General features: G+C 43.8%; 2 protein-coding genes across 2 annotated transcripts in view; one reads left to right on the top strand and one right to left on the bottom strand.

Annotated features, from left to right (window-relative positions):
- Positions 1-23,056, top strand: part of PTCD3 (pentatricopeptide repeat domain 3) — a 42,542-nt gene extending 19,486 nt beyond the window's left edge. The window contains exons 16-24 of the mRNA XM_075856607.1: positions 1,085-1,113; positions 3,874-3,980; positions 9,623-9,701; positions 9,791-9,881; positions 10,105-10,190; positions 18,378-18,526; positions 20,634-20,675; positions 21,316-21,474; positions 22,822-23,056. Coding sequence (XP_075712722.1) covers positions 1,085-1,113; positions 3,874-3,980; positions 9,623-9,701; positions 9,791-9,881; positions 10,105-10,190; positions 18,378-18,526; positions 20,634-20,675; positions 21,316-21,474; positions 22,822-22,918 — 839 coding nt within the window. The 3' untranslated portion in view covers positions 22,919-23,056. The remainder of the gene's footprint in view (positions 1-1,084; positions 1,114-3,873; positions 3,981-9,622; positions 9,702-9,790; positions 9,882-10,104; positions 10,191-18,377; positions 18,527-20,633; positions 20,676-21,315; positions 21,475-22,821) is intronic.
- The window catches only part of ST3GAL5 (ST3 beta-galactoside alpha-2,3-sialyltransferase 5), a 439,220-nt gene that overhangs the window by 284,729 nt on the left and 128,234 nt on the right, over positions 1-26,257 (bottom strand). The gene's annotated exons all lie outside the window — the stretch shown is intronic.

Here is a 26,257-nt window from a genome sequence, read left to right as displayed (position 1 = left end):
ACGCTGTTTCCGTAACTACCATTCAGTTCTATGGGGCTTACGAAAACAACGCAGCTCAGCGAGCTACTCTGTTTTCACTTTCATGGTCGGAAATCAGCCGACACACACAGAGGTAGAACAGGGTTTAGGGGCCCCGTTCTAGAGATCGGTCTGGGTCCCGGAGGTGGGACCCGCATCTATCTGACATTTGACATATCCTGTGGATATGTCATAAATGTCCCTCCTGGGAAAACCCCTTTAATCGTTTACTCCAGCACAGTGCCGTACGTTTGGCTGTGTCTGGTACTGCAACAACCAAATGAATGGTGCTGTGCCTTGGTAAACCATAAAGGAGCGCAAGCGCCATGCCCCAATCATGCAGCTGATGGCCAACGGTTCTGGGAGTTGGACCCCTACCAGTCAGATGGTGATGGCCTACTCTAATGATATACCGGCAATATTACAGTCCCGGAAAACCCCTTTAAAGTGTATCTCCAGGGATCCCCTCTAAAACCTTTTCAGGATATGGTCTTCCGTGTGTAAATTCAAGTTTCTGACGGAGAATTAGAAAATCAGTGCCCTATTTTGTTTGTATCTGTAATCACTTGCCGGCTGCTTATTCAATTCATTTTAATATGGGGCAGAGAAGGAGGAGACCAGCCCTTTTATTAATGTCTGCTAAGAGAGTGAGCGATCTAGATTCAGCTAAAATATTATTAATTTACTCAAACGGAGAATTACAAGCTGACTGTATGTCTGTAGAGGGAACTTGCCAGCTAATCTAGTCCTGTGATTACAGCAGCCTCTGCACGGTTTAAAACAAGCTGTCTCTAATGTGAGAAAGGGGAGGAGGGGCAAATGTAATGTAAGCTAGCAAGCGCGTAGAAACGGTGACCGTGACCGATTGGCAGCTCCACTGTTTCTGTAACATGGCAGATGGTGATAATATCTTCCTGTTAGTGATTTAGGAAAAAGAGGGGAAGGTCTGCAGTACAAATGGCTGCTCCAGATCAAAGTGCCTGTGTTGTCCCCATCTGTTTCTTCAGTCTCATAAAGTATTCTTAAAATAATGTGTTTTTTTGTTTTTGTTTTTTTGCCCCTCCAGTGTCTTTTTTTAATGAAGCCATGAGAGTGGTAAGTAAGCCTGAGTCTTCCCAGAACAAATGCTGCTTAATAGCACAGGTTTTCCTCTCTAGGAACCTCCCTATGAATGTTAACACTAACATTAGGCAGACGTGTTTTTTTTTTTTTCATTATTTTCAGTACTCTTCAGATTTGCCTGCTACGGGGCCTGTGCAGTGTCTATTATAATGAATGTGGCATTTTAGCAAAAGATCCTAGAAAATAGGAGACGCGTCGGACATGTCTAAAAGTTTTGATCGGGTGCCGAAACCCCACGAAATCGCTAGAACAGATGCGAACAAGCGCTGTGCCCCGTCTGCTCCTTTCAGCATTTGTCAGATCTTCTCCGGGAGCCCTCTATGGACTGTAGCGATCAGTGGGGGGACTCCGCACACAGACCCCGCTCACAAAACTGTCTGGACATGTTTGTATGACATAACAGAAGTTTGGTGCAGTTGCATTTTAAGGAGGATCTGTCACTAATTTATTCATGATCTATCGCATCCGCCAAGTTTTTACAAATTCCATTTCATAAATCGAAACAATAATATCAGCAACTTAAAGGAACATAAAAGCATTTTGCCCCTGCACCACCCTTTAAGTTCGGCAGCTCTGGGGAATCACCGATTAACACAACCAATAAAATTCATCCCTACAGTAAGGCCTTATTCACACGGGCGTATTTCACATCCTGCGTGTCCTTTTCTTGTGCGTTTTTTTTGCGCATCACTCGCCCATTAAAGTGCGTGAAAAAAAAACAGACCGCACACTGACGTCATCCGTGTGCTGTCCGTGTTTTTCATGCAAAAGCTGTGAAAGAAATAATGACGAAAAAAATAAAACACCACCTTCGTTTTTTTTGCTGACGTAAAAAACACGTAACATACGGATGACGCACGCACAGAAAAAACGCAGACACGCACCGTACACGGATGCCACACGGAACTGCAAAGCGCGCAATACGGACGTGCTCGTGTGAATAAGGCCTTATAGTGAAGTGCTTAGGACTGTCCGCTCAAAGTGTGAGCACAGCTTCCAGGCAGTTAAGGGTGTTCTACAAAATTAGAAAAACATGGCTGCTTTCTTCCGGAAACAGCGCCACACCTGCTCACAGGCTGTGCATGCTATTGCAGCTCAGCCCCATTCACTGAGCTGTGGCGCTGTTTTTCTTATCCTCTTGTTCACACTGAGTTTTTTTTGGCGTGTTTTTTGACGCGGAAACCGTGTCAAAAACCGCGGCAAAAAACGTCAAATGCCTCATATTGATTTCAATGGGAGGCAGAGGCGTTAATTTTCCCACGAGCGGAAAAAAACGCTTGCGAGGAAAAGAAGCGACATCTTGTGGCGTTTTCCGCCTCAAAAACCCCATTGAAAGCAATGGGAGACGGAAAAAAACACAGCGAGCAGCCGCTGAATTGTCGGTTGAAGAAAGAGGTAAAAAAAAATGCCTAAAAAAAACGTAGCTGATTTTTCCAGGCAGTGTGAACTAGGCCTTAATGTATCTTCTGCAGTTTGCATTTCAATTGTTTAAGGCTTCGTTCACATCTGCGCTAGGGCTCTGTTCCATCTGAAATTTCCGTCGGAACGGAGCAATGACCGACACAAACGGGAACCAGAGGTTTCAGTTTCCATCACCATTGATTTCAATGGTGACTGTTCCGGCGCCAATGGTTTCCGTTTATCTCCGTTGTGCAAGAGTTCCGTCGTTTTGACTGAATCAATAGTGTAGACTACACTATTGATTCAGTCAAAACGACGGAACCCTTGCACAACGAAAAGAAACGGAGACCATTGGCACCGGAACAGTCACCATTGAAATCAATAGTGATGGAAACTGAAACCTCTGGTTCCCGTTTGTGTCGGTCAGTGCTCCGTTCCGACGATGGAAACTGAAACCTCTGGTTTGTGTCTGTCAGGGCTCCGCTCCAACGGAATGTCGGAACGGAGCCCTAGCGCAGATGTGAACGAAGCCTAATCTAAGCGCTCCATTTCTTCTATACTGAACCCTGCTCCTGTGGTGCCGGCACGCCCTGAGCAACTACAGGGCGACTCCGGTCACAATCGCACATGCTACTTTGTTGCAACCTTCATGCAACTTAGGCTCTGTTCACATTTGCGTTGGGGTCCCGTTCTGACGTTCCGTCAGAGTTTTCCGTCAGAACGGGACCCTGAGCAGACACAAACTGACACCGACGGAAACCAGAGGTTAGTTGACTACGCTATTGATTCCGTCAAAAAACGGAAACCTGCCGGAACGGTGGCAAACGGAAACCGTTAGCAATGTTTCCGTCACCATTGATATCGATGGTGATGCAAACGGAAGCTAAGGTTTCCGTTTGACTTTCCGTTTAGGGGTTCCATGACGGAAACCCCTCAACGGAAAGCCAACGCTGATGTGAACAGGCCCTTAATCGTACATCTTCTACTGCAACACGGACCTGCAAAAACGGTGCAAATCTCTGCTTTTCTATAGAAGCTTCACTTGTGACTCAGTCGCTGTGTTCCTGTAGAATATGGATGATGGTGGTTATGGAGGTTGTAGTTCCGCTGCATCTATAATGGTGAATTCTGGATGATCTATATATTACTAGTATTGCATATATACAGTCATACGTGTATGATCACTATCTCAGGGGTTGAGCATCTATTCGCTACATGTTCTAATAGGTGCAGTATTTCCGTCTGTTATAATTGGCATTGGAAAGATGCCAACGACATGTGATGCCCGTGGTGGTTATTATGCGCCAACTGATCACGTGTTATTGTTTGCAGTGTTTGGAAGCAAAGGATTTGGACTTGGCTTATGAACTCCACAAACTGCTGAATACTGGGGATAACTGGAGGCTGCTGGGAAGTGTCTCCCAGGAATTCTCTTACTAGTGAGTATTTGGTGACTAACTCTGACTAATGACCGTTTTATACCTTATCCCCCTCCAGGTTTTTTTTAGGTTGTCCGAGATCAGAAAAAAAAAAAAGTGTCTGCTTTATTTCCCGAAACCGCGCCACATCTTTCCATGGACTGTCTGGTTATGCAGCGTTTGCTCAAAAGGGGATGAGCTGCAGTACCAGATACAAACCATGCCGTGCCGTGGTGCTGTTTGTGGAAATAAAATAGACCCTCCCTCCTTTTTTTTTTTTTCTTCTAAGCTTTGACAACCTTTTTTTTTTGTATTATTTTCTCTCCAAGATAAATAATGATTTAGAGCATGGTTGGACAAAACCCAGTTGCCACTGTGACAAGAATATCAGCCCGGGTTCTGCTCTTGGCCCTTTATGTATTCGATGACTGACTGATTTCACTGACTGCATCCACCTTAATTTTTCCTGGTCACCGACTGCTACTGCCAGGCACAAAGACAGCGGCTGTCATATATTCAGTACATAGAGGGGCTTGTTGTGACTGCTGGGGGAGTCCTGCTGTGAAAGGGGGGAGTTTAGGCCTGCTGTGATCACTAGGGGAAGGTGGGGTCAGGCTGTTGTTAGTGTGGGGGCGGAGTGCTGTGACTACTGGTGAAGTTAGCGCTGGACAGGCGGGGGTGGCCAGCAGGCAAGATGGACGGTCACATTTGAGCTGAGCTCCTGGGGGACAGTGTATAATCCTATTCATATCCAGACATATCCTGGCATCTTAACCCCTTAAAGAGAAACATGCGGTTAAAACGACAACTTCGCTTTATTCTGTAGCTCAATGCGATTACGGAAATACAAAATGTATATAATTTTTATTTTTTTTCGAAATTTTACTACTGTGAAAAAAATAATTATTGTTTTGTTTCACCACATTCTGAGAGCCATAACGTTTTTTTATTTTTTCGTGGATTTAGCGCTGTGAGAACTTATATTTGACAGTTAAATTGACCGAAAAACAGTGATTTTTGGCATTTTCAAATGTCTTGTTTTTTACGGCGTTCACCGTGCACGTTAAATAACGCTATATTGTAATAGTTCAGACTTTTACGGACGCAGCGATAACAATTTTGTTTACATTTATTACTTTTTACATGAAAAGGTTTTTTTTTTTAACTTTCTTTTCACTTCACTTTATTTCATTGTTCGATCGCTGGTCCAAGACACTACAATACTAATGTATTGCAGTGTATAGTCCTTTTTACAGGCTTCTGTTACCCCTGCCACAGGTAGGGTTTAACAGAGGCAGAGTGAAGGCAGACCTGGGGCCTTCACTGAGCCCCTGGGCTGGCATGATGTGATGGAGGGGGCTACCCCCACTTTTCAATGCCTCATATGCTACGGTTGCGATTGACCACAGCATCTGAGGGGTTAAACGGCCAGGAACCGTGCGATCCTGGCCCCAGCACCGCATGGAGCGCGCTCCATACTTCTCCCCCTGCACCAAGATGTACCGGGACGTCCTGGTGCGTGAAGGGTTTAATAGCCTCACAGTGACCGGATAGACTCTGAACCTTTATTAAACTTCAACTGCGCTCTGGCGTGGTTAAATCGGGGCCTCGTCTGGCAAACAGTCGGGCGCAGTGAGCTGCGGCCTGGTGCAACATCGCTGCTCACCCCACCTTCTCAGCATCTGACAGCGCCGCTGGTCCTATATTGGTGGGGTGAGCTGCTTCAGGCCGGCCTCCCTCGTGTGTCCCCAGCATACTTCGATCCCCCTACTCACACTCTGAGATTACGGCTCAGCCGTGACCCGCCTCCTCGTGTCGGAGACAGCGATCCTGAGCACTCCCAACAGCGACCTCGAGGTCCCACTACACAAGACGTTTGGGTGATGAGTTGCGGCCTAGAGCGGCCATTTTGTGTGACTGTGAACGGGACATTGGATTAGATCACCTGTCTATCCTATTACCCTCTACTGCTTTCTTGCCACATTTGGCTTTGTGCATCATACGGTGTGTGGAGGAGATTTTACCTGCTGAAACAGTCCTATTTGTATTATTACTTTGCTGTTGTGGGGAAAGTTGACGTTCTGCTCCACTGTACAACATGCATAAAGCTAAGCACCAGTCAGCAGTGGATAAACTTAAGGATTTTGCTCGTAATGAACAAGGCGAATTCCTCTCCACGTAAGACCAGATCTACGCATACCAAATATAGAGAGATTGACCCTCATTCCCAAAGCTTCATTCTCGAAGGGGAATTTCGGACCATAGTGCGATACTTGTTAGGTTGGCGTTTCCTGGACAACGTTTAATACCTAACTGGAAATTGCATCCTTTCTGGTTGACACTTAAATTGGCCCTTCTGATCATATCCCAGACCAAATTGTACAGTTTTTACAAGTTCATGATGCCCCATATCCCCCATACTTTAAAATGGGATACCTCTAAGGGTATGTTCACACGAGGTCATTACGTCCGTAATGGACGGACGTATTTCGGCCGCAAGTACCGGACCGAACACAGTGCAGGGAGCCGGGCTCCTAGCATCATACTTATGTACGACGCTAGGAGTCCCTGCCTCTCCGTGGAACTACTGTCCCGTACTGAAAACATGATTACAGTACGGGACAGTTGTCCTGCAGAGAGGCAGGGACTCCTAGCATCGTACATAACTATGATGCTAGGAGCCCGGCTCCCTGCACTGTGTTCGGTCCGGGACTTGCGGCCGAAATACGTCCGTCAATTACGGACGTAATGACCTCGTGTGAACATACCCAAAGGCTTATCTACGTGGCTGCTTGCGGTCTACAATTTCTTATACAAAAATCCTTCAGCCCATTCAGAAAGGACAGGCTCATAAAGCGGACTGGCTGAATTTAACCCGGCTATATAAACATCAGCTTCACCTCAAAACGTAAACTTTTTTTTTACACGGCAATATTATTTTGAACTGGGCAACCGATCCAGCCAGTTATTCTCCCATTTAATTAGACAAAACAACTAACCTCTAATTCAGTTTTATAAATTCAAGATTGCAGAGGCCACGTATTGAAGGGGGGGGGGGGGTGCGCCATTTCCACCAGATTTGGAGACTACTATGCCAATTTTTATATAGCTCCTCTAATAACCATAAAATAGATGATGTTCTAAATGATCTGAGTGACCCGACCTTCCCCCACCCTGTTTCAACACAAGTTACAATGGGAAGCCCAGGTCCGGATGGGCTTCCCATTGAAGTCTTTAAGTGATATCAGGAGCATATCGGCTCGATGTTACTGGATACTCGGGACCAAGCCCTGCACACCCATTTACTTCCATCCACCTTTTATGACGCCTCTATTATAGTATTACTGAAACCTGGTAATAACCCTGATGACTGTGGCTCTTACAGACCGATTTCCCTAGTTGACTTAGATTATAAGGTCCTAACTAAAATACTTGCTAAATGACCGAACCAAGTCATTCTAACGATTACTCATCCAGATCAATCCGGGTTCGTGCCTGGTAAATCTACTAATATTAGCATTAAAAGGGTGCAGATAATTATACAGGTGGATAGAGCGCACATTATGCCCTTGACTGTCTCTTTATTAGACACCATGAAGGCGTTCGACTGTTGAATAGCCCTTTCTGTTTTGGCTTTGGTCCTAATTTTATGTCCTGGATCCAACTTCTCTATAAATCCCCTATAGCTAATGTGGTGGTCAATGGCATCCCCTCTGATTCCTTTCCTCTCGCCCAAGATACAAGACCGGGATACCCCCCCTCTCCCCAGCTTTGTTTGCAATTACCATAGAAGCTATTGAGATCCACTCCCACGATAACTGGTGTTCAGTCTTTTGGTCACGCCATTCAATCGCTTAATACTTTCTCGCGGTTTTCTGGGTTAAGCGTTAACTGGCAAAAATCAGCTATAATGTACACGAAATTTGATCCAATTTCAGATCCTTTCATTTAGGTTTAGCTGTGGTCCCTAAATTTACACATCTGGGAATCGTGATGGTTCTCGATCACACTAACGTGAAGGCTGGATCTATGGATCCGCTATTGACCCACGTAGGATTGAAGCTAAAAATATGGGCTAAGCTGCCTTTATCAGTAGCGGGACACATTATCCTAAATGCCGGTACATGTTGCAGCATATGCCGATTTTAGTCCCCCAATCATACTTTCGCTCACTAAATTCCGTGCTTCTTTCATTTATATGGGGCTCTTCCAGATCGAAGCTTGAATTTACTACCCCACAACACGCCAAGGTTGACGGAGCAATGGTGTTATCAGACTTATACCTGTATTACCTAGCAGGCCAATTGCGGGGGGTTGCGAGACTGGTTTATAGATGCACCTTTATTAGACTCCACTCATTTAATGGCCTCCTTGGTAGCTGGAAATAGCCTGATTAGTTATTTAGATTACCCTCCGTTCACCAGACAGGCCACGTTACTCACTCTGCGTAGGGGAGCATTAACAGTGTGGCGCTCTTCCAACACGGTTACATTTTAGAGATACTCGTCCAGATTTACCTTTATGGCACAACCCCACCTTACAATCCCTGCAGGCTATACCTGACCCTCAATTCTGGCCATTCCTGGGAATAACGAAGGTTAGAGAGGTGTTCAGAGAAGGATCCTTTTTCACCTTACTTCAATTACAGGAGACTCCCCATCTCCCCCAATTGCAATGGTACAGATATTTCCAGCTTCGTCATGCCTTTCGATCTCCATTCCCGCCCAGTGCTATTACCATATCTATGTGTCCCATAATAGGTATATTGAAATCACAGGGCCCTAAAGGTCCTATATCTGCATTATACACTCGTCTGTTATCAACTAATATGACAAGTGGTCATTGCAGATCCCGGATCTAACTCCTGATGATAGAACTGATCTATTAAGCTCTCACCTGATAGTCTCTCCGGCGATTAACAATAAAATGATTCAATTCTGCATTATACATCACTACATTTCTACCTTTTTGGTTACAAGTATTTAACTTTCTCACGTCCCTTTTACCTACCCCTGACCCTAAATCTCCAGAAGTTGGACTATTTGGCATTTTAGATGAGGAACTTTGGACACACTATACACGCATAGTCTTAAAGAAGTCAGACCGCTTTTGCAATGGAAGACACTAGTTAACACTGTCATACCTTATGAGCGATTTAGTGTAACAACATCGGGATTGTCCTGACAAATTTAGTAACATTTGGGGCCTGTGGTTGGAAACTGCGGAGTCTATTGATGCAGAGGATTCTTGACTCACATTTTGAGATTCCTAATTCTTCCCTCGTTGATTTGTCTTTTAATCTTTCTCTGTTGCTCTTTATTCGCACATATATTTATAAAGTGGCTTTAGGTTTTGTTACTTTTGTTTATATGTTTATATTGATTATAAAAAGAAAAACCTTTGGAATGTCGCTGCTGCACTTTAATTATTTATAATATATAGGATTGATTGATTGTATCACTTGATCTGTGCGTTGGAGATGGTAAATCCATGTCTGAAATGTTTACTGTTTGCAACATTTTAAATAGAACGCATAAAAAAAAAAGTTAGGGAGGGACTTGCTGAGAAAGTGGGCGGTGCTTCTTAGTAGGAAGTCTCTAATTGGTACATTTGCATTTAACGTTGATCGCTGATGCTAATGATGTGTATCTGTCTCTCTGCAGTGGTAGACTCTTCCACATAGTCTGCATGATGGAAAATGCTGACATGGTCTTCAAGTGGTACCGAGAGCTGGTCCCATCAGTACGTTCACTGGATAAGTTTTACTGATATCCCTCATGCTAAAAATTTGAGTTCTGATGATCCATTTTTTTAATATTTTTTTTCAACAGCGCTATTTTCCTACCTCCAAAGGCTTTCAGAACCTCCTTCAGGTCCTGGAAATGGAAAATCGACTAGAGCTCATACCTGAGCTATGGAAAGGTAAATAAAAGCGATGATCTCGAATCACACAGAGTGTTTAGTGCAGTTATGTGGAGAATTATCTCCAACTTCCGCATAGGATCAGCCAACAGGACTGCTACCTTCCACTCGTGTACAGTAGGTAATGGTATATCTTCTAAATGAGGAGTGTCTGCTTACCCAAAGCTATCTTTAGTGTCTACTTTATCAAACCCTGGTTTTTATTCTTCATCTTCTTTCCAAGATATCAAGAAAATTGGTCATGGTAATAAGGAGTATTTGCTTGAGGATGTGCTGAACTTGATGGCGAGCGGGAAGCAGAATGCAGAGGTAAGCTGTTACTTTGTGATATTTTCTGTGTAATGATAGATAGGCTGCCTATTTTTTGGATATCTATGTATCATGGGGATATGGAGTCTGAGTCCTGAGGCTTGCACCCATGCTGCTAAATTGTACTTTTTTCATAGATATGTATAGTGCAAAACAACTCTTAACCCCTTCGCGCCATTTCACATACAGTTACGTCATGGGAGATGGCCTTTTCGCGCATCTCCAAGTAACTGTACGTCATGGAGATGAAGCTGGCTCAGGAGCTGAGCCAGCGACATCACCGCCGGGTGACCGCTGTATGTTACAGCTGGCACCCTGAGGTATCGGGCAGGACCGGAGCTAGCCTCCGATCCGACCGATTAACACCTCACATGCTGCGTTCAATAGAGATCGCAGCATGTGAGGAGTTTATAGCCACCGACACCCCAGCAACGTGATCGCTGGGTTGCCGGTGGCTGCAAAGGCGATTGGAGGGGTAATACATACCTCCCGGTCCGCCAGTAACGGAATCCTCCTATGCCCCGTCGTCGGCGGGGCCCAGGAGGCTTCCGGTACCATCGGCAAGATGGCGCCGGCTCAGTTTCCGGCTCAGAAGCTGAGCCGGCGTCATCAGCAGTGGGTGTCCACTGTATGTTACAGCGGACACCCCGATCTATCGCCAGGAACCGGAGCTAGCTCCGATTCCTGGCATTAACCCCTTCGATGCAGCGATTCGATGCAATCGCTGCATCAAAGTGGTTTGTATGCAATCGGCAGCCTTGCCATGCGATGGCAAGGCTGGCGACTGCTACTATGGTAACAGGATGCCTAACAATGGCTTCCTATCTGCCATTACGTTAGCCGATTAGGCCCCGCCCGGAGGCGGAGCCGGATCGGCTTGCTGTCAGTGAACAACTGACAGTTCTAATACATTGCACTACATAGGTAGTGCAATGTATTAGAACATGAAACAAACAGTTGGACCTTCAAGTCCCCTAGTGGGACTAAAGAAAAGTGAAAAAAAAAAAGTAAAAATAAAAGTTTCAAATAATAACACAAAACACAATCGCCCTTTTTCCCTTATCAAGTCATTTATTATTGAAAAAAATAATAAAGCCATACATATTTGGTATCGCAGCGACCGTAACGACCTTAACTATAAAAATATTACGTTATTTATTCCGCACAGTGAACGCCGTAAAAAAATAACTAAAAAATACTGACCTAATTGCTATTTTTTGGTCACTTTGTCTTGCAAAAATTGAAATAAAAAGTGATCAAAAAGTCGCATGTACCTAAAAATGGTGTCTATAAAAACTATAACTCGTCTCGCTACAAACAAGCCCTCATACAGCTCCGTCGACGAAAAATGTAAAACCGTTATGGCTCTCACAACTTGGCGACAGAAAAAATCCATTCTCTTTATAAAAGTTATTTTATTGTGCAAAAAGTTGTAAAACATAAAAAGTGCTATAAATTAGGTATCACCGGAATCGGACTGACACGCAGAATAAAGTTAACATGTAATTTATAATGCGTGGTGAACGCTGTATGAAAAAAACTAAAAAAATATGCCAGAATTGCTGTTTTTTGGTCACCTTGCCTCCAAAAAAAAAAGGATAACAAGTGATCAAAAAGTTGCATGTACCCCAAAATGGTACCAATAAAAACTACAGCTCGTCCCACACCAAACCAGCCCTCATACCGCTACGTCTATGAAAAAATAAAATTAGTCAAGGCACCAAAAAAGCCAGTAAATAAAAATATGCAGTTGTGCCGGCCCGAGGGGAACGTTTCTTCTGTTTCAAGTGGCGAATTATCAAGGCCCCTAAAATTAGGGAACCAGGAAGGGGAGAGCCCAAACATATCTGCTGGAAGTGAGGGTGCCCGTATTATACCAGGACAACACTTCCCAGCAAAATTCCCCAAACTTCAAAGGTGCCGAGTGTGGACCAAAAGGGGAGTAAGTAAAGACCATTTATTAGTGCGACACCGGCCTGTGCAGAAAGGATTGTGTCACAGCGTAACACACATCTATGAATTATTTAATTTTTTTTTTTTTACCCCATTATTATACCACCTGACTATGCCCCTTATATACTCTGCCCGGCTTACATGTACCCCCACATTATAAACGGAAACACCAGTAAGACTCAAAACAAAACTACTACAAGCAAAATCCACGCTCCAAAAGCCAAATGGCGCTACCTCCCTTCTGAACCCTACAGTGTGCCCAAACAGCAGTTTACTTCCACATATATGGCATCGCCAAACCCGGGAGAACCCTTTTAACAATTTTTGGGGTGTGTGTCTCCAGTGGCACAAGCTGGGCGCCACATATTGGCATATCTATTGAAAAAACATTTTCACTCTGCAATATCACGTGCACACCAATTTCTGCCAATGACCTGTGGGGTTAATATGCTCACTACACCCCTAGGTGAATACCTTGAGGGGTGTAGTTTCCAAAATGGGGTCACTTCTGGGGGGGATCCACTGTTTTGGTCCCACAGGGACTTTGCAAATGCGACATAGCACCCAGAAACCAATCCAGTAAAATCTGTACTCCAAAAGCCGAATGGCGCTCCTTCCCTTCTGAGCCTTACTCTGTGCCCAAACAGCAGTTTATGACCACATATGTGGTATTGCCGTACACAGGAGAAGTTGCTTTACAAGTGTTGGGGTGCTTTTTTTCATTTATTTGTTGAGAATATGAAACATTTTCAGCTAAAACTACGTCTTATTGAAGAAAAAGGATTTTTTTTATTTTCACTGCCCAATTCTAATAAAATCTATGAAACACCTGTGGGGTCAAAATGCTCACTACACCCCTAGATGAATTCCTCAAGGGGTGTAGTTTCGTGAATCGAGTCTCTTTTGGGGAGTTTCCACTGTACTGGTACCTTAGGAACATGGTGTCAAGAAACCAATCCAGCAAAATCTGTGCTCCAAAAGCCAAATGGCACTCCTTCTCTTCTGATCCTTGCCGTATGTCCAAACAGCCGTTTATGACCACAAATTGGGTATTGCCGTACTCCAGAGAAGTTGCTTTACAAATGTTGGGGTTCTTTTATTCCTTTATTTGTTGAAAAAATGAAAAATTTTGAGCTAAAGCTACGTTTTATTGGAAAAAAATGTTTTTTTTTATCTTCACTGCCCAATTCTAATAAAATCTATGAAACCCCTGTGGTTTCAAAATGCTCACTACACCCCTAGATGGATTCTTCAAGGGGTGTAGTTTCCTAAATGGAGTCACTTTTTTGGTGTTTTCACTGTTTTGGTCCCTTAGGGGCTTTGCAAATGCGACGTGGCCTCCGCAAGCCATTCCTGCTAAATTTGAGCTCCAAAAGCCAAATGGCGCTCTTTCCCTTCTAAGCTCCGCCGTGTGTCCAAACAGCCGTTTATGACCACATGCGGGGTATTGTTTTACTCGGGAGAAATTGCTTTACAAAAGTAGTGGTGCATTTTCTCCTTTTTAGTCCTTGTGGAAATTAGAAAAAAATTAGCTAAACCTACATTTTCTTTGAAAGAATGTAGATTTTCATTTTCACGGCCTACTTCCAATAATTTCTGCAATAAACCTGCGGGGTCAAAATGCTAACTATACCCCTAGATAATTTCCTCAAGGGGTATAGTTTCCAAAATGGGGTTACTTTTGGGGGATTTCCACTGTTTTGGCGCCGCAAGAGCCTTTCAGACCCGACATGGTGCCTAAAATATTTTCTAATAAAAAGGAGGCCCCAAAATCCTCTAGGTGCTCCTTTGTTTCTGAGGCCGGTGCTTCAGTCAATAAGTGGACTAGGGCCACATGTGGGGTATTTCTAAAAACTGCAGAATCTGGGCAATAGATATTGAGTTGCGTTTCTCTGGTAAAACTTTCTGTGTTACAAAAAAAATAGATAAAATGAATTTCTGCAAAAAAAAAACAGATATTTGAACATTTCACATCTACGTTGCCTTAATTCCTGTGAAACATCTAAAGGGTTAAGAAACTTTCTAAATGCTGTTTTGAATACTTTGAGGGGTGAAGTTTTTAAAATGGGGTGACTTATCGAGGGTTTCTAATATATAAGGCCCTAAAATCCACTTCACAACTGAACTGGCCCCTGTAAAAATAGCCTTTTGAAATTTTCTTGAAAATGTGAGAAATTGCTACTAAAGTTCTAAGCCTTGTGAAAGAATGTTCAAAAAACGATGCCAATCTAAAGTAGACATATGGGTGATGTTAATTAGCAACAATTTTGTGTGGTATTACTATCTGTCTTACAAGCAGATACATATAAATTTAGAAAAATGCTAATTTTTCAATTTTTCGCTAAATTTTGGTGTTTTTCACAATTAAATACTTAATGTATCGAGCAAATTTTGCCAGTAACATAAAGTCCAATGTGTCACGAGAAAACAATCTCAGAATCGCTTGGATAGGTAAAAGCATTCCGGAGTTATTACCACATAAAGTGACACATGTCAGATTTGAAAAAAATAGGCTGTGTCCTTAAGGCCAAAACAGGCTCAGTCCTTAAGGGGTTAATATATCAAACCTGCTGTGATAGTAGCATGTGTAACGTTAACAAGTGCAGAGGTGGAGTACTGAACCGAGCATATACTTCTAGGTTTGCTGCCATTGTAATAAATATATATGATTGTCTACCCTGTAATTTTTAAAAAGGACAGCTCTCCTGTGTGGTGTAGTATAGATGATCTGTTAGCTCTGCTGTGTGGTGTAGTATAGAGGAGCTGTCAGCTCTCCTGTGTGGTGTAGTATAGAGGAGCTGTCAGCTCTCCTGTGTGGTGTAGTATAGAGGAGCTGTCAGCTCTCCTGTGTGGTGTAGTATAGTGGAGCTGTCAGTTCTCCTGTGTGGTGTAGTATAGAGGAGCTGTCAGCTCTCCTGTGTGGTGTAGTATAGAGGAGCTGTCAGCTCTCCTGTGTGGTGTAGTATAGAGGAGCTGTCAGTTCTCCTGTGTGGTGCAGTATGGAGGAGCTGTCAGCTCTCCTTTGTGGTGTAGTATAGAGGAGCTGTCAGTTCTCCTGTGTGGTGTAGTATAGAGGAGCTGTCAGTTCTCCTGTGTGGTGTAGTATAGAGGAGCTGTCCGTTCTCCTGTGTGGGGTAGTATAGAGGAGCTGTCCGCTCTCCTGTGTGGTGTAGTATAGAGGAGCTGTCAGGTCTCCTGTGTGGTGTAGTATAGAGGATCTGTCAGCTCTCCTGTGTGGTGTAGTATAGAGGAGCTGTCAGCTCTCCTGTGTGGTGTAGTATAGAGGAGCGGTCAGCTCTCCTGTGTGGTGTAGTATAGAGGAGCTGTCGGCGCTCCTGTGTGGTGTAGTATAGAGGAGCTGTCTGCTCTCCTGTGTGGTGTAGTATAGAGGAGCTGTCTGCTCTCCTGTGTGGTGTAGTATAGAGGATAGGTCAGCTCTCCTATGTGGTGTAGTATGGAGGATCTGTCAGCGCTCCTGTGTGGTGTAGTATAGAGGAGCTGTCATCTCTCCTGTGTGGTGTAGTATAGAGGATAGATCAGCTCTCCTGTGTTGTGTCGTATAGAGGATCTATCAGCTCTCCTGTGTGGTGTAGTATAGAGGATCTGGCAGCTCTCCTGTGTGGTGTAGTATACAGGATATGTCAGCTCTCCTGTGTGGTGTAGTATACAGGATATGTCAGTTCTCCTGTGTGGTGTAGTATAGAGGATCTCTCAGTTCTCCTGTGTGGTGTAGTATAGAGGATCTGTCAGCTCTCCTGTGTGGTGTGGTGTAGTATAGAGGATCTGTCAGATCTCCTGTGTGGTGTAGTATAGAGGATCTGTCAGCTCTCCTGTGTGGTGTAGTATAGAGGATCTGTCAGCTCTCCTGTGTGGTGTAGTATAGAGGAGCTGTCAGCTCTCCTGTGTGGTGTAGTATAGAGGATCTGTCAGCTCTCCTGTGTGGTGTGGTATAGAGGATCTGTCAGCTCTCCGGTGTGGTATAGAGGATCTGTCAGTTCTCCTGTGTGGTGTAGTATAGATAATCTGTCAGCTCTCCTGTGTGGTGTAGTATAGAGGAGCTGTCAGCTCTCCTGTGTGGTGTAGTATAGAGGATCTGTCAGCTCTCCTGTGTGGTGTAGTATAGAGGATCTGTCAGCTCTCCTGTGTGATGTAGTATAGAGGATCTGTCAGTTTCCCTTTGTGGTGTAGTATAGAGGAGCTGTCAGCTCTCCTGTGTGGTGTGGTGTAGTATAGTGGAGCTGTCAGCTCTCCTGTGTGGTGTAGTATAGAGGAGCTGTCCGCTCTCCTGTGTGGTGTAGTATAGAGAAGCTGTCAGCTCTCCTTTGTGGTGTAGTATAGAGGAGCTGTCAGTTCTCCTGTGTGGTGTAGTATAGAGGAGCTGTCCGTTCTCCTGTGTGGTGTAGTATAGAGGAGCTGTCCGTTCTCCTGTGTGGTGTAGTATAGAGGAGCTGTCCGCTCTCCTGTGTGGTGTAGTATAGAGGAGCTGTCCGCTCTCCTGTGTGGTGTAGTATAGAGGAGCTGTCCGGTCTCCTGTGTGGTGTAGTATAGAGGAGCTGTCAGCTCTCCTGTGTGGTGTAGTATAGAGGATCTGTCAGCTCTCCTGTGTGGTGTAGTATAGAGGATCTGTCAGCTCTCCTGTGTGGTGTAGTATAGAGGATCTGTCAGCTCTCCTGCGTGGTGTAGTATAGAGGATCTGTCAGCTCTCCTGCGTGGTGTAGTATAGAGGATCTGTCAGCTCTCCTGTGTGGTGTAGTATAGAGGATCTGTCAGCTCTCCTGTGTGGTGTAGTATAGAGGATCTGTCAGCTCTCCTGTGTGGTGTAGTATAGAGGATCTGTCAGCTCTCCTGTGTGGTGTAGTATAGAGGAGCTGTCAGCTCTCCTGTGTGGTGTAGTATAGAGGATCTGTCAGCTCTCCTGTGTGGTGCAGTAAGGAATAAGTGTTAGATGGTAGTCAGACGAGCTGAGGGTCAGTAATGGTGATGTAGCAGAGGCGGGTCAAAAAAGCTGGGTGAATCTAGAGTCAAAACACAGTGCAGCAGGACTAGGGAGGGTAAGAACCTTATAATTAGCACTAAAGCCAGTGTATTGGCGTTTTAACTGGTTCCCGACCGCTGGCTGTGTATTTACGGCCTGCGGTCAGGGTCCTTAAAACCCGCGCCATAGACTATTTACGCCGCGGGTTTTAACTTGCCCGAGCAATCAGGCAGCTGAATGTCGGGTCTCCGGCAGTCAGTGACTGCTGGGGACCCTGAGGAGAAGACAGAAGCAGCTTTCGCTCAATGAGCGCTGTGTATAGGAATAGAGTCAGCGGCCGCGCCGCTGTCTCTATTCCTCCCGGTGATCATGTGACTGGTCACATGATCGCCGGGTGCCGTTAGTGGCAGGCTGCTGCTGGGTCTTACTAGACTCAGCACAGCCCTATTAGTGACAATAGTCACTATGAGAGGGACGATTTCCCCTGTAACTGGAGCTGCTGTGATACAGTGGAAAAAGATATATAAAGTCACCCAAAAGTCTTTTTTGACCTTTGAGGGACAGACCATAGTAATAAAAAAAAAATTAAAGTAAAGTGCAAAAACAATTAATAATAAATACACCTAAAATACCCACCCCTAAAAAAACGTTCAGCCCCCCCCACCCGCCCGCCTGCCTATTAAAATTTACGGTAGACAATGGCGATCACAAATAAAAGGTCTATTTTAGGATAAAACTATGTTATTACCCAAAAAAAATAGCTGAAAAGTATAAAAGCTTATTTTCTTACTATTATTTTCAAAATGTAAGCCTAAAAATTCTAAAATAGCAATAAGGATGTGTATAAAAATGATTAAAAAAAAAAGAAACCTGCATTGTCTACGGAAAAAGCATCGCAAAAATCACGTCGTTAGCCCAACAAAAAAAAAAGTTATAGCCATTTAACTAACGCGTGCTAAAAATGGCTAAACGGTGTCTGGTCCTGAAGGCTCAAAATAGCCCGGACATGAACTGGTTAAATATGATGCCTTTGATTCTGATTGCCCATAAACTTTGCCCGCGCACCGTCTGGCATTCCTGCCTTGCCATAAGGCTTATTGACCGGGAATGATGCAGACAAGGTAAGTTTGTGACTCTGTAAATATAACGAATGCAGATTCTAGTAATGGGTAGATACTAATATCTTCTTGGGAAGTGTGACCACAATGTGTGTAATGAATGAGTATCTTCAGTTATTTATTCAGTTGTTCCTCCCACAGCTCCAAGCTGCCTTCGCTGACACTGCCACATCAATAAAGTCTATGTATGAGTCCAGTGAGAATTCTAAAAATCCAATGAAGGAATCTGCGTCTGCCTTTGGTAATATGGCAGTACTTCTAACCAGAGCCGGTAGATTGGAGGAAGCCTGGTAAGATTCCTGCCTGTGCAGTTCTAGTCTACACTCATTTTGAATGCGTCTTCCAGGAATTTAAAATATTTGCTCATCCTTTTTATCATCATGAACTTCTTCAATATTAGAAAAACACAATTCAAATCCCAAATTAAAGAAACCTCCAGTGAAAATGCAAAACTTCACCGTGCTCTTAGATCCTTCGTGTACAACACTTTGTAAAGTCTTTCCCTTTAAGTCTGGTTACACAAGTCCGTGTTCAGTTCGTGATAGACGGACCGTATATCGGCAGTATTTCTTGGACCGAACACAGTTCAGGAGAGGCGGGGTCCAAATATTATAGTTATCTATACCTGCCTCCCTCCTCGCGTAAATACTTTCCCATACTGAAAACATGATTACAGTACGGGACCGTATTCTTGCGGGGAGGCATGGACTCCTAGCATCGTAGATAACTATGATGCTAGGAGTCCGCCTCCCTGAACTGTGTTCGGTCCGGGAAATACTGCCGACATACGGTGATATACAGGCCAAATACGCCCGTGTGAAGCCAGCGTAAAACTCAGCCATATGAGCTGCTGACCTCTCCGGCTTCCTAATTCACGAACAGTAAGTTATCATTGAGAATACCTATGAAGACCTATATAGACAACAATACTAGAAGTGTAAATAACCATAGTACAAGTAAAGCACTAACCAATATCAAAAAAATATCTTTATTTGGAAAATATTTAAAAACATACATAGACCATCACATACAATATAAAACAACACATAATAAAAATGTGGTCGTGGTCTCTAGGAGCAACAAATGTATCATTCTACATCCATGGAATCAAACAGTGTATTGTCAAGGTATTGACAATACTGTACAAGAATACCTCAACAGTTACCGGTATACTAAATATGTACACACTGGACTAAAAATACAAATGACAGTGTCCGAGAGACTGATCCAAGATATAAAATCGGGGTCAGATCCATGTCAAATACCAACCCATATTCTGCATGTCTGCCCCTAAATGAGTCAACCACAGACCACACCAAGACACCCCGACGTACGTTTCGCCATCAGCTTTTTCAAGGGGTTATCAAGTAAGTTATCATGGTCTGCCATGTTACAGATACAGTGAAGCTGCATCCATGGTCCAGGTCCCTGTCTACAAGCCTGCTAGCACACATTGCAGGTGCCTCCCAAACTTGTGTGGTTACACCCCTGAAACTACAGAGAGAGACAGACTCCCTGCTTAACTTAGCGCAGAGGCTGCTGTAATCACAGGACTTGATTAGCTAGCAAGTTCCCTCTACAGATAGAGATAAACCGCTTGTAATTCCCTGTTTGGGATATACAAGTTATGTTCGCTATGTATCCGCTTATGTAACTGACCTCAACAGGGAGGAGGTGACGAGCTGCTATAATTCAGGTCTCCTACTCTGCCCCATACTTAAATGAATGGAGTGTGCAGCCTGCAAGCGAATGAACCGAATAAACTTCATTTTTAATTCTAGATTAGAAAATGTAATTTACACATTGAGGCAAATTCCTTGCAGTTGTTCTGCTGTATTTTCAGATTGCTGCCAACAATTGTAATTCTGTATATACGCTTATTGAGCAGTTTATTATAAGCAGTAGGACATAGATATATATATATATATATATCTATATCTTCAGAGGGTAGTGCATAATAGAAAAGAAACGGGACTGAATGCAAAACTTGTGGTGTGAACAGCTATTAGATACTGGAGCTGAGAGAGGGGCCGTTAGACAGTCCCATAACGGAAAATAGGGGGCGTGCAGATCTGCTCTGCCTAATGCAGGACGAGAATCCATAAACCTCAAGTAGAGAATCCATAAACCTCAACTAGAGAATCCCTGCGTCAGGCGCTGTACTAGGTAGAACTCCAGTTCTGTCTTGAGTGTTCCTGTCAATAAATAATAAGTAACATAAAGAGGGAACTTTTTACAGTCCGGTTCTTGCGTTATTTTAATCATGTGGTGAATACTCAGATCTATTTTGTATTTTATCAGTTTTAATATGAGTGAAGTTCTATCTTGAAGGACGAAAAATAAACTACTTTGTACTTGAACCTTTTATATACACTTATTTATTTCTATTTTTAACAGGAAAATTATTAAATCTTTCAAAACGAAGCATCTGGTACCCAGGTGAGTTCAAGTTCAGTATTTCCCGCCCTTCCTCCACCCTCTATTAGAGTTCACATCAGCGTTGGCTTTCCGTTGAGGGGATCCGTCAGAGGTTTCCATCGTGGAACCCAGCAACGGAAAGTCAAACGGAAACCACAGCTTCCGTTTGCATCACCATTGATATCAATGGTGACGGAAACATTGCTAATGGTTTCCGTTTTGTCACCGTTCCGGCAGGTTTCCGTTTTTGCGACGGAGTCAATATTGCAGCTGAACGCTGTGAACAGGCCGTTACACAATCTTTTTGCAGCTCTGCTCTGTGTAAGCTGATCTGTTGGTGAGAAGCTCCGACCACTTTTATGCCTCATAATTATTTTTTTTCCAGTGAGTGCAGAGACTCTGAACAGTTACAGACAGATTAGCCAGGTATAGGTGGAAATAGGTGTCTGATAAGTGGAGAGAGGCATTTATCTTTAACAAGATATTACACTAGCTCTACCTATACTTTTGCATGTAAAGAGTAGCTGTCCTTTAAATATGCCATAAGTCACATGCACAAAAGTGAGTTGAGAAAGATCTTTGGATGGACCTGATCTACCCGTTCTGTGCCGGGACCTGAAAGTTCTATTAAAGTTCTTATTTCTGTCATTTCGTGTTCCAGGTCTAATGTAATCACAGAGCTTTTAGATGGCGCTAAAGCTGCAAGGAATAGAGCGGTGGCTGTAGATCTGGTGCAGCTGGCGGTCAGCTTCAGTTTGACGGATACGGCACAGATTGCTCAGCGGGTTCTGAATGACTTCACCCTGACAGAAGAACAGAGGTAAATTTCACGTGTGTCGTTAATCACCTAACGGGTCTGTTGTGTGTCAGCCGGGATGGGAGCCTAATGGCTTATTCAGACAACCGGGATAGTTTTTGTTTTTTTTAATGGCCGTCACATGGTTGCATTACAATTTAATGCATGTCTATGAGGCTTTTCACACGCCAGTTTCTTTAATGGACCGTGTGAACGGGCCGGGAAAAATAGGACATGTCTTATTTTTCCCAGATCCCTCAATAGACTCAAGACTATGAGGGATCCGTGAAAACAAGTCACGCACTGGTGCAAATCGGCCATGAAAAACGGCTTATTTGACACCTGGTCGTGTGAACATAGCCTTACTGTCTCTGACATCCGTTTCACTTTAGCAAAGTTGTTGCTATGAACCCTTCTTGATAAACTGGAATTGAAAAGGTGGTTTCAGGAGGACGTCTCCTGTCCCTGATAACTTCTCTATTGAATAGTCATGTGCGAAGGATGTGTTTCCACTTTGCATTCCTTCTAGGGCTGATAAGCTCAATACAAACCGCAACCGACGGATCGTGACATTGCTTTGGCGCGCTGCCATATGGCCTCCGTGCCGTGTGCATGAGGTTTTAGATTTTCGTTCCATCACCCATTAATCCCTATTACCACTAAGGTATCTAAACTGATTCCATTGTTTTCAGTAACAAAACATTTTACAAAGGGGAATGCGTCTTTCACGAACAACAGACTGCTTTTGTGGATGTTTCCAACCTCTTGGAAAGTGCGAACTCTTAGCAGAAGTGCCAGTGCACACAAGTGTATTATGTCTACATATAACCATAAGGTTGCGCGGATCCATAATACAGAGTCCATAGACTTCAATGGGGTCCTACGGTATCGGTGTATGTCTGTGATTTACAAGCATTGCTTGTAGGGCAGAAAAACCACAGTACCATACAGCGGGATATGGAGGGGCAACTCCACCACAGTACAGAGCCACCCGGGCTCCACGTACCTCTATATAGCCTCCGCGTGCGCGGTTCTTCCGTGTGCATGAGGCTAAAGAGCAACAGATGTGACATTGATTGCAATTCGAGATGTAAAATCTATGTAGAAAATCACAGCCGTGTCAATTTGCTCGGTAATGAGATGGACATTAATTTGTATGATCATTTTCTGTTTTGGCTTTCAATACCAAATTTTTTTGACAACTGTTTTTGGAGTTTTTTACCTGCGTTTTGCTTGCTCACCCCCTCCTCCCGAGGGATGGTGTTGGATAGTCACCTGAACCATGTGGGAGGCAGTCAAGGGAAGTGCATTCTATGTGATCTACGGCTCTATTCTCTCCACCCTGAATGACCCATATTGTTTTCTTTATAGGATAACTTTACAAGATCTTACCCAGAGCAGCGGCACCAGCAGCAGTAGCACTAGCAGCAGTGACAGCGACCATGATGAAGATGGCATTACTCACTAGAACTCTGAAACCACAAAGACTGAGGTTCCAGAGACCAAGTATAAAGGAAAACAATCTTCACAAAATGTCGTCTTTTTTTAAGTGCATTCATTATCTGCTCTTTGGGGGTATTTACAATAAATTGTTCCAGAAGTTTCATTTCTCTTTTATTTTATAGTGCTCAGCTTAAAGCGTATGTTACCTATGTACACAGTTTCACCTATAGAATGAATCTACATAAAAGCAAATTGTCACTTTGTAAAAACATTACATTAAGGATTTTTTTTTTTTTAAACAAGTGTCAGTGTATTTGGTGAAACTTTCAAATTGTTTTTATTAAAAAATAATTTTTACTTTTTGAGATACATCTGCTCTGTATCCTGTATACAGAGCAGGTGTATCGTCCTCGAAGACCTGAATCCGTCAGTTCAGCAGGACTGACTGGTTCAGTGTCAGCGGGTCCTGCATGTGCCTGACACGCAGGATCCACCTGTAATCGATCACATCTAAGTTATGAAATTAGATGTGATGGGTAACAGGTGGATCCTGTGTTTTACCCGCTTTCACTGAACCAGTCTGTCCCGCGGACCTGGCGGGTACAGGTCGCAGCCAACAATACAGTTGCTCTGTATACAGGATACAAAGCAGCTGTATCTCAAAAAGTAAAAATATTTTTAATAAAAACTGATTTGAAATTTGCACCAAACACACTGACAGTCAGTATTATACTCCAGAGCTGCGTTCACAATTCTGCAAGCTCCAGAAATATCCCTGGCCCGATGATAACTACTTTGTCACATATCTCCAGTATAAAGCAGATCTGTCAGGTCTCCTATACAAATATGCAGCATAAGATATACGGGTAAGGGCTCTGGAAACGTAGCTCGAGTAAGTGCTTTTTCTGTAGATGTCACTACTGAGCTCAGAGATGTATCATTCTGCCTTATTACCTGCTGGAAGAGGACAAGAAGTGCCATTAGCAGCAGCTGTCAATTCATTATTACCATTAATGGATGAAAACAAACTAGAGGGCAATGCCAGAATCAATAGTCCGAGCCAAGATGAACTGTGCCCTCCCCCGAACACAAACCGACAAAGCTGGTCTGTCTCACTGCAAATATCTTTTTGGAGCGGGTCTTCACAATTATATTTATCAAAATGTTCTCCCCTTTATTCTCAAAGAAGATAAAAATGTGATCATGACAGAACTGATTAAGATTTGGCAGAATAAATATTAAATAAAACAAGTGTGAAGCCAACCTAAAGGGCCTTTTACACGGGCTGATAATCCTTTTAATCATCGTTCCATCTAACGTACCAATTCGTTGGCCAGTGTAACCGATCAGCGATGGTTCGCTCGTCATTGATCGCATTTTGTATGATGACTTAAAAATCATTGATTGTCAGCAGTACAAAAACACCCGATTTATAAATAACGCCTTGTGAATGTTAACAACTTGTTAATATCAGCATTTTAGCAATCTAGCTTTCCGTCTAAGGCCCTGTTCACACTGAGTTTTTTTACGGGTTTTTTGGCGCGGAAAACGCTCCGCAAAAACCGCCCAAAAATGCCTTCCATTGATTTCAATGGGAGGCGGACGAGTTTTTTTACCGCGAGCGGAAAAACCACGTCGCGGTAAAAAGAAACGACATGACCCATCTTGAGGCGGTTTCCGCCTCCAAAACCCCATTTCAATCAGTCAGAAACAGGAAGAAAACGCCTCGACGAGTGTTTTGACGAGTTTTTGTCAAACCACTGTGCAAAAAATGTCTGGAGCAGAATTTTCCTCCTGCAAAAAACTCTGTGTGAACATAGCCTAAAAGGTCCCTTAAAGGGAATCTTGCCGTTTTCACTCTGGCCACTGAGCCTCACAAAAGACTGACACTTCCTGTTCTGTAGAGATCAGTTCTTCGCAGTCATCTCATTATTATCACAGGCAGGACTACAATGAACAGTAACAGCTATATATAGATAACACAGGATCCATCATTGGTAATAGGTGATGGACACCCCTCCTCCCCCTTCCTGCACAATGACCTCTGCAAAGCTCGCAGAGCATGCCTAGAAAACTTCCTCAGAAGTCAATGGGTCGCCTCCTGTTCACAAGTTACTTTGGTCCATGTGGCTGCTGTAAAGCATATGTCTAAATGCTGTTAACCTCGGATCAGGCAAGATGGCTGCCGCCATAAATGTGCAGAAAAGGGAATACATTTTTTTCTGCAATCAAACAATATAAACCGATGAGAAAAAAAATAGTTTACGTATCTGGTTTTAATTAGTAAAAAAAAAATATTGAAGGACGGGAGAGGATTGTGTGGACTTGATACAATTGGTACAGGTTTTGGACAGTTTCCACTCACTAACAACAAGCAGGAGTCCAGTAATATAAATGGTGAGTCCATACAATGATTAACTGCATAGTTATAAAACTCCCTTGGTTCACGCTAAGGCCAAATTCACACGAACTAGTGCAAACTCACATGTGAAAACCGGCCGTTTTTCACGTCAGAGTTGCACCTGTGCGGGTCCTGTTTTCACTGATTACCCATAGACTTGAGTCTATCGAGTGATCTGTGAAAATTTAAAAAAAAAGGACATGTTCTATTTTTCAACGGACCCTTCACACTGTCTGTTGAAACAAGGTCGTGTGAACAGCCCCATTAAAATATATTCGTCCGTGTGACGGCCGTTGTTTTAACAGCCTGATGATATAAAGAAGGACACACCTCTCCACACACCCAGTCCGGTTTCCTGTCCTCTGGATGGGATTGGCCTGTGGATCAAGACCCAGGATTGCAGACCCTCCAGCCGGTAATCACCTGTGTTCTTGGAGGTATTCTGAAGGTGTAAGACTCCTAGGGAGCAACCTTAAGTCAGGGGCTCGTATCCCCCTCCTCTCCCAGTCACCGCTTCCCTCTATGGAGGTGATAAGCACCCACCGCGGATAAGGTCTCCTGGGGTCAGGCCCGGCTTCAGTTTACAGAGAAGGAGCCAGGACTCATGGCCTAGCATTCGGCCACTTCCGGCTCACTGCATTGACCACTTCTGGCGGAAGTGATGCGTGGATTTCCCAGGAAGCGGTGTTCTGTCGGCCCAGTTGGGGAGGAGGGGCTACAGCGCATCATAGCCTGTTAGCCTCCCCTGCCAATCCTAGGCCTACTTTAGACCTGAACCAAAATGGCTCCTTCTCCAACCAAGCAACCAGTATGGAAGCTCCAGGAGAGATTAGACCCAGCAAGATCCTCCAGTCCGGTACTTTAAACAGCATGGGATCGTCTAGGAAGCATGGTAGGACAAACTAACCTTTTTTCATTTATTAATTTTGTCCTTCCTTGTATAGTATATGTTTCTTAGGTCAG

The sequence above is a fragment of the Rhinoderma darwinii genome, chromosome 1 (assembly GCF_050947455.1).
Source record: "Rhinoderma darwinii isolate aRhiDar2 chromosome 1, aRhiDar2.hap1, whole genome shotgun sequence".
Taxonomy (NCBI): Eukaryota; Metazoa; Chordata; class Amphibia; order Anura; family Rhinodermatidae; genus Rhinoderma; species Rhinoderma darwinii.
Note: the sequence above shows the minus strand (reverse complement) of the source record. Positions and strands in the feature narration are given on the sequence as shown.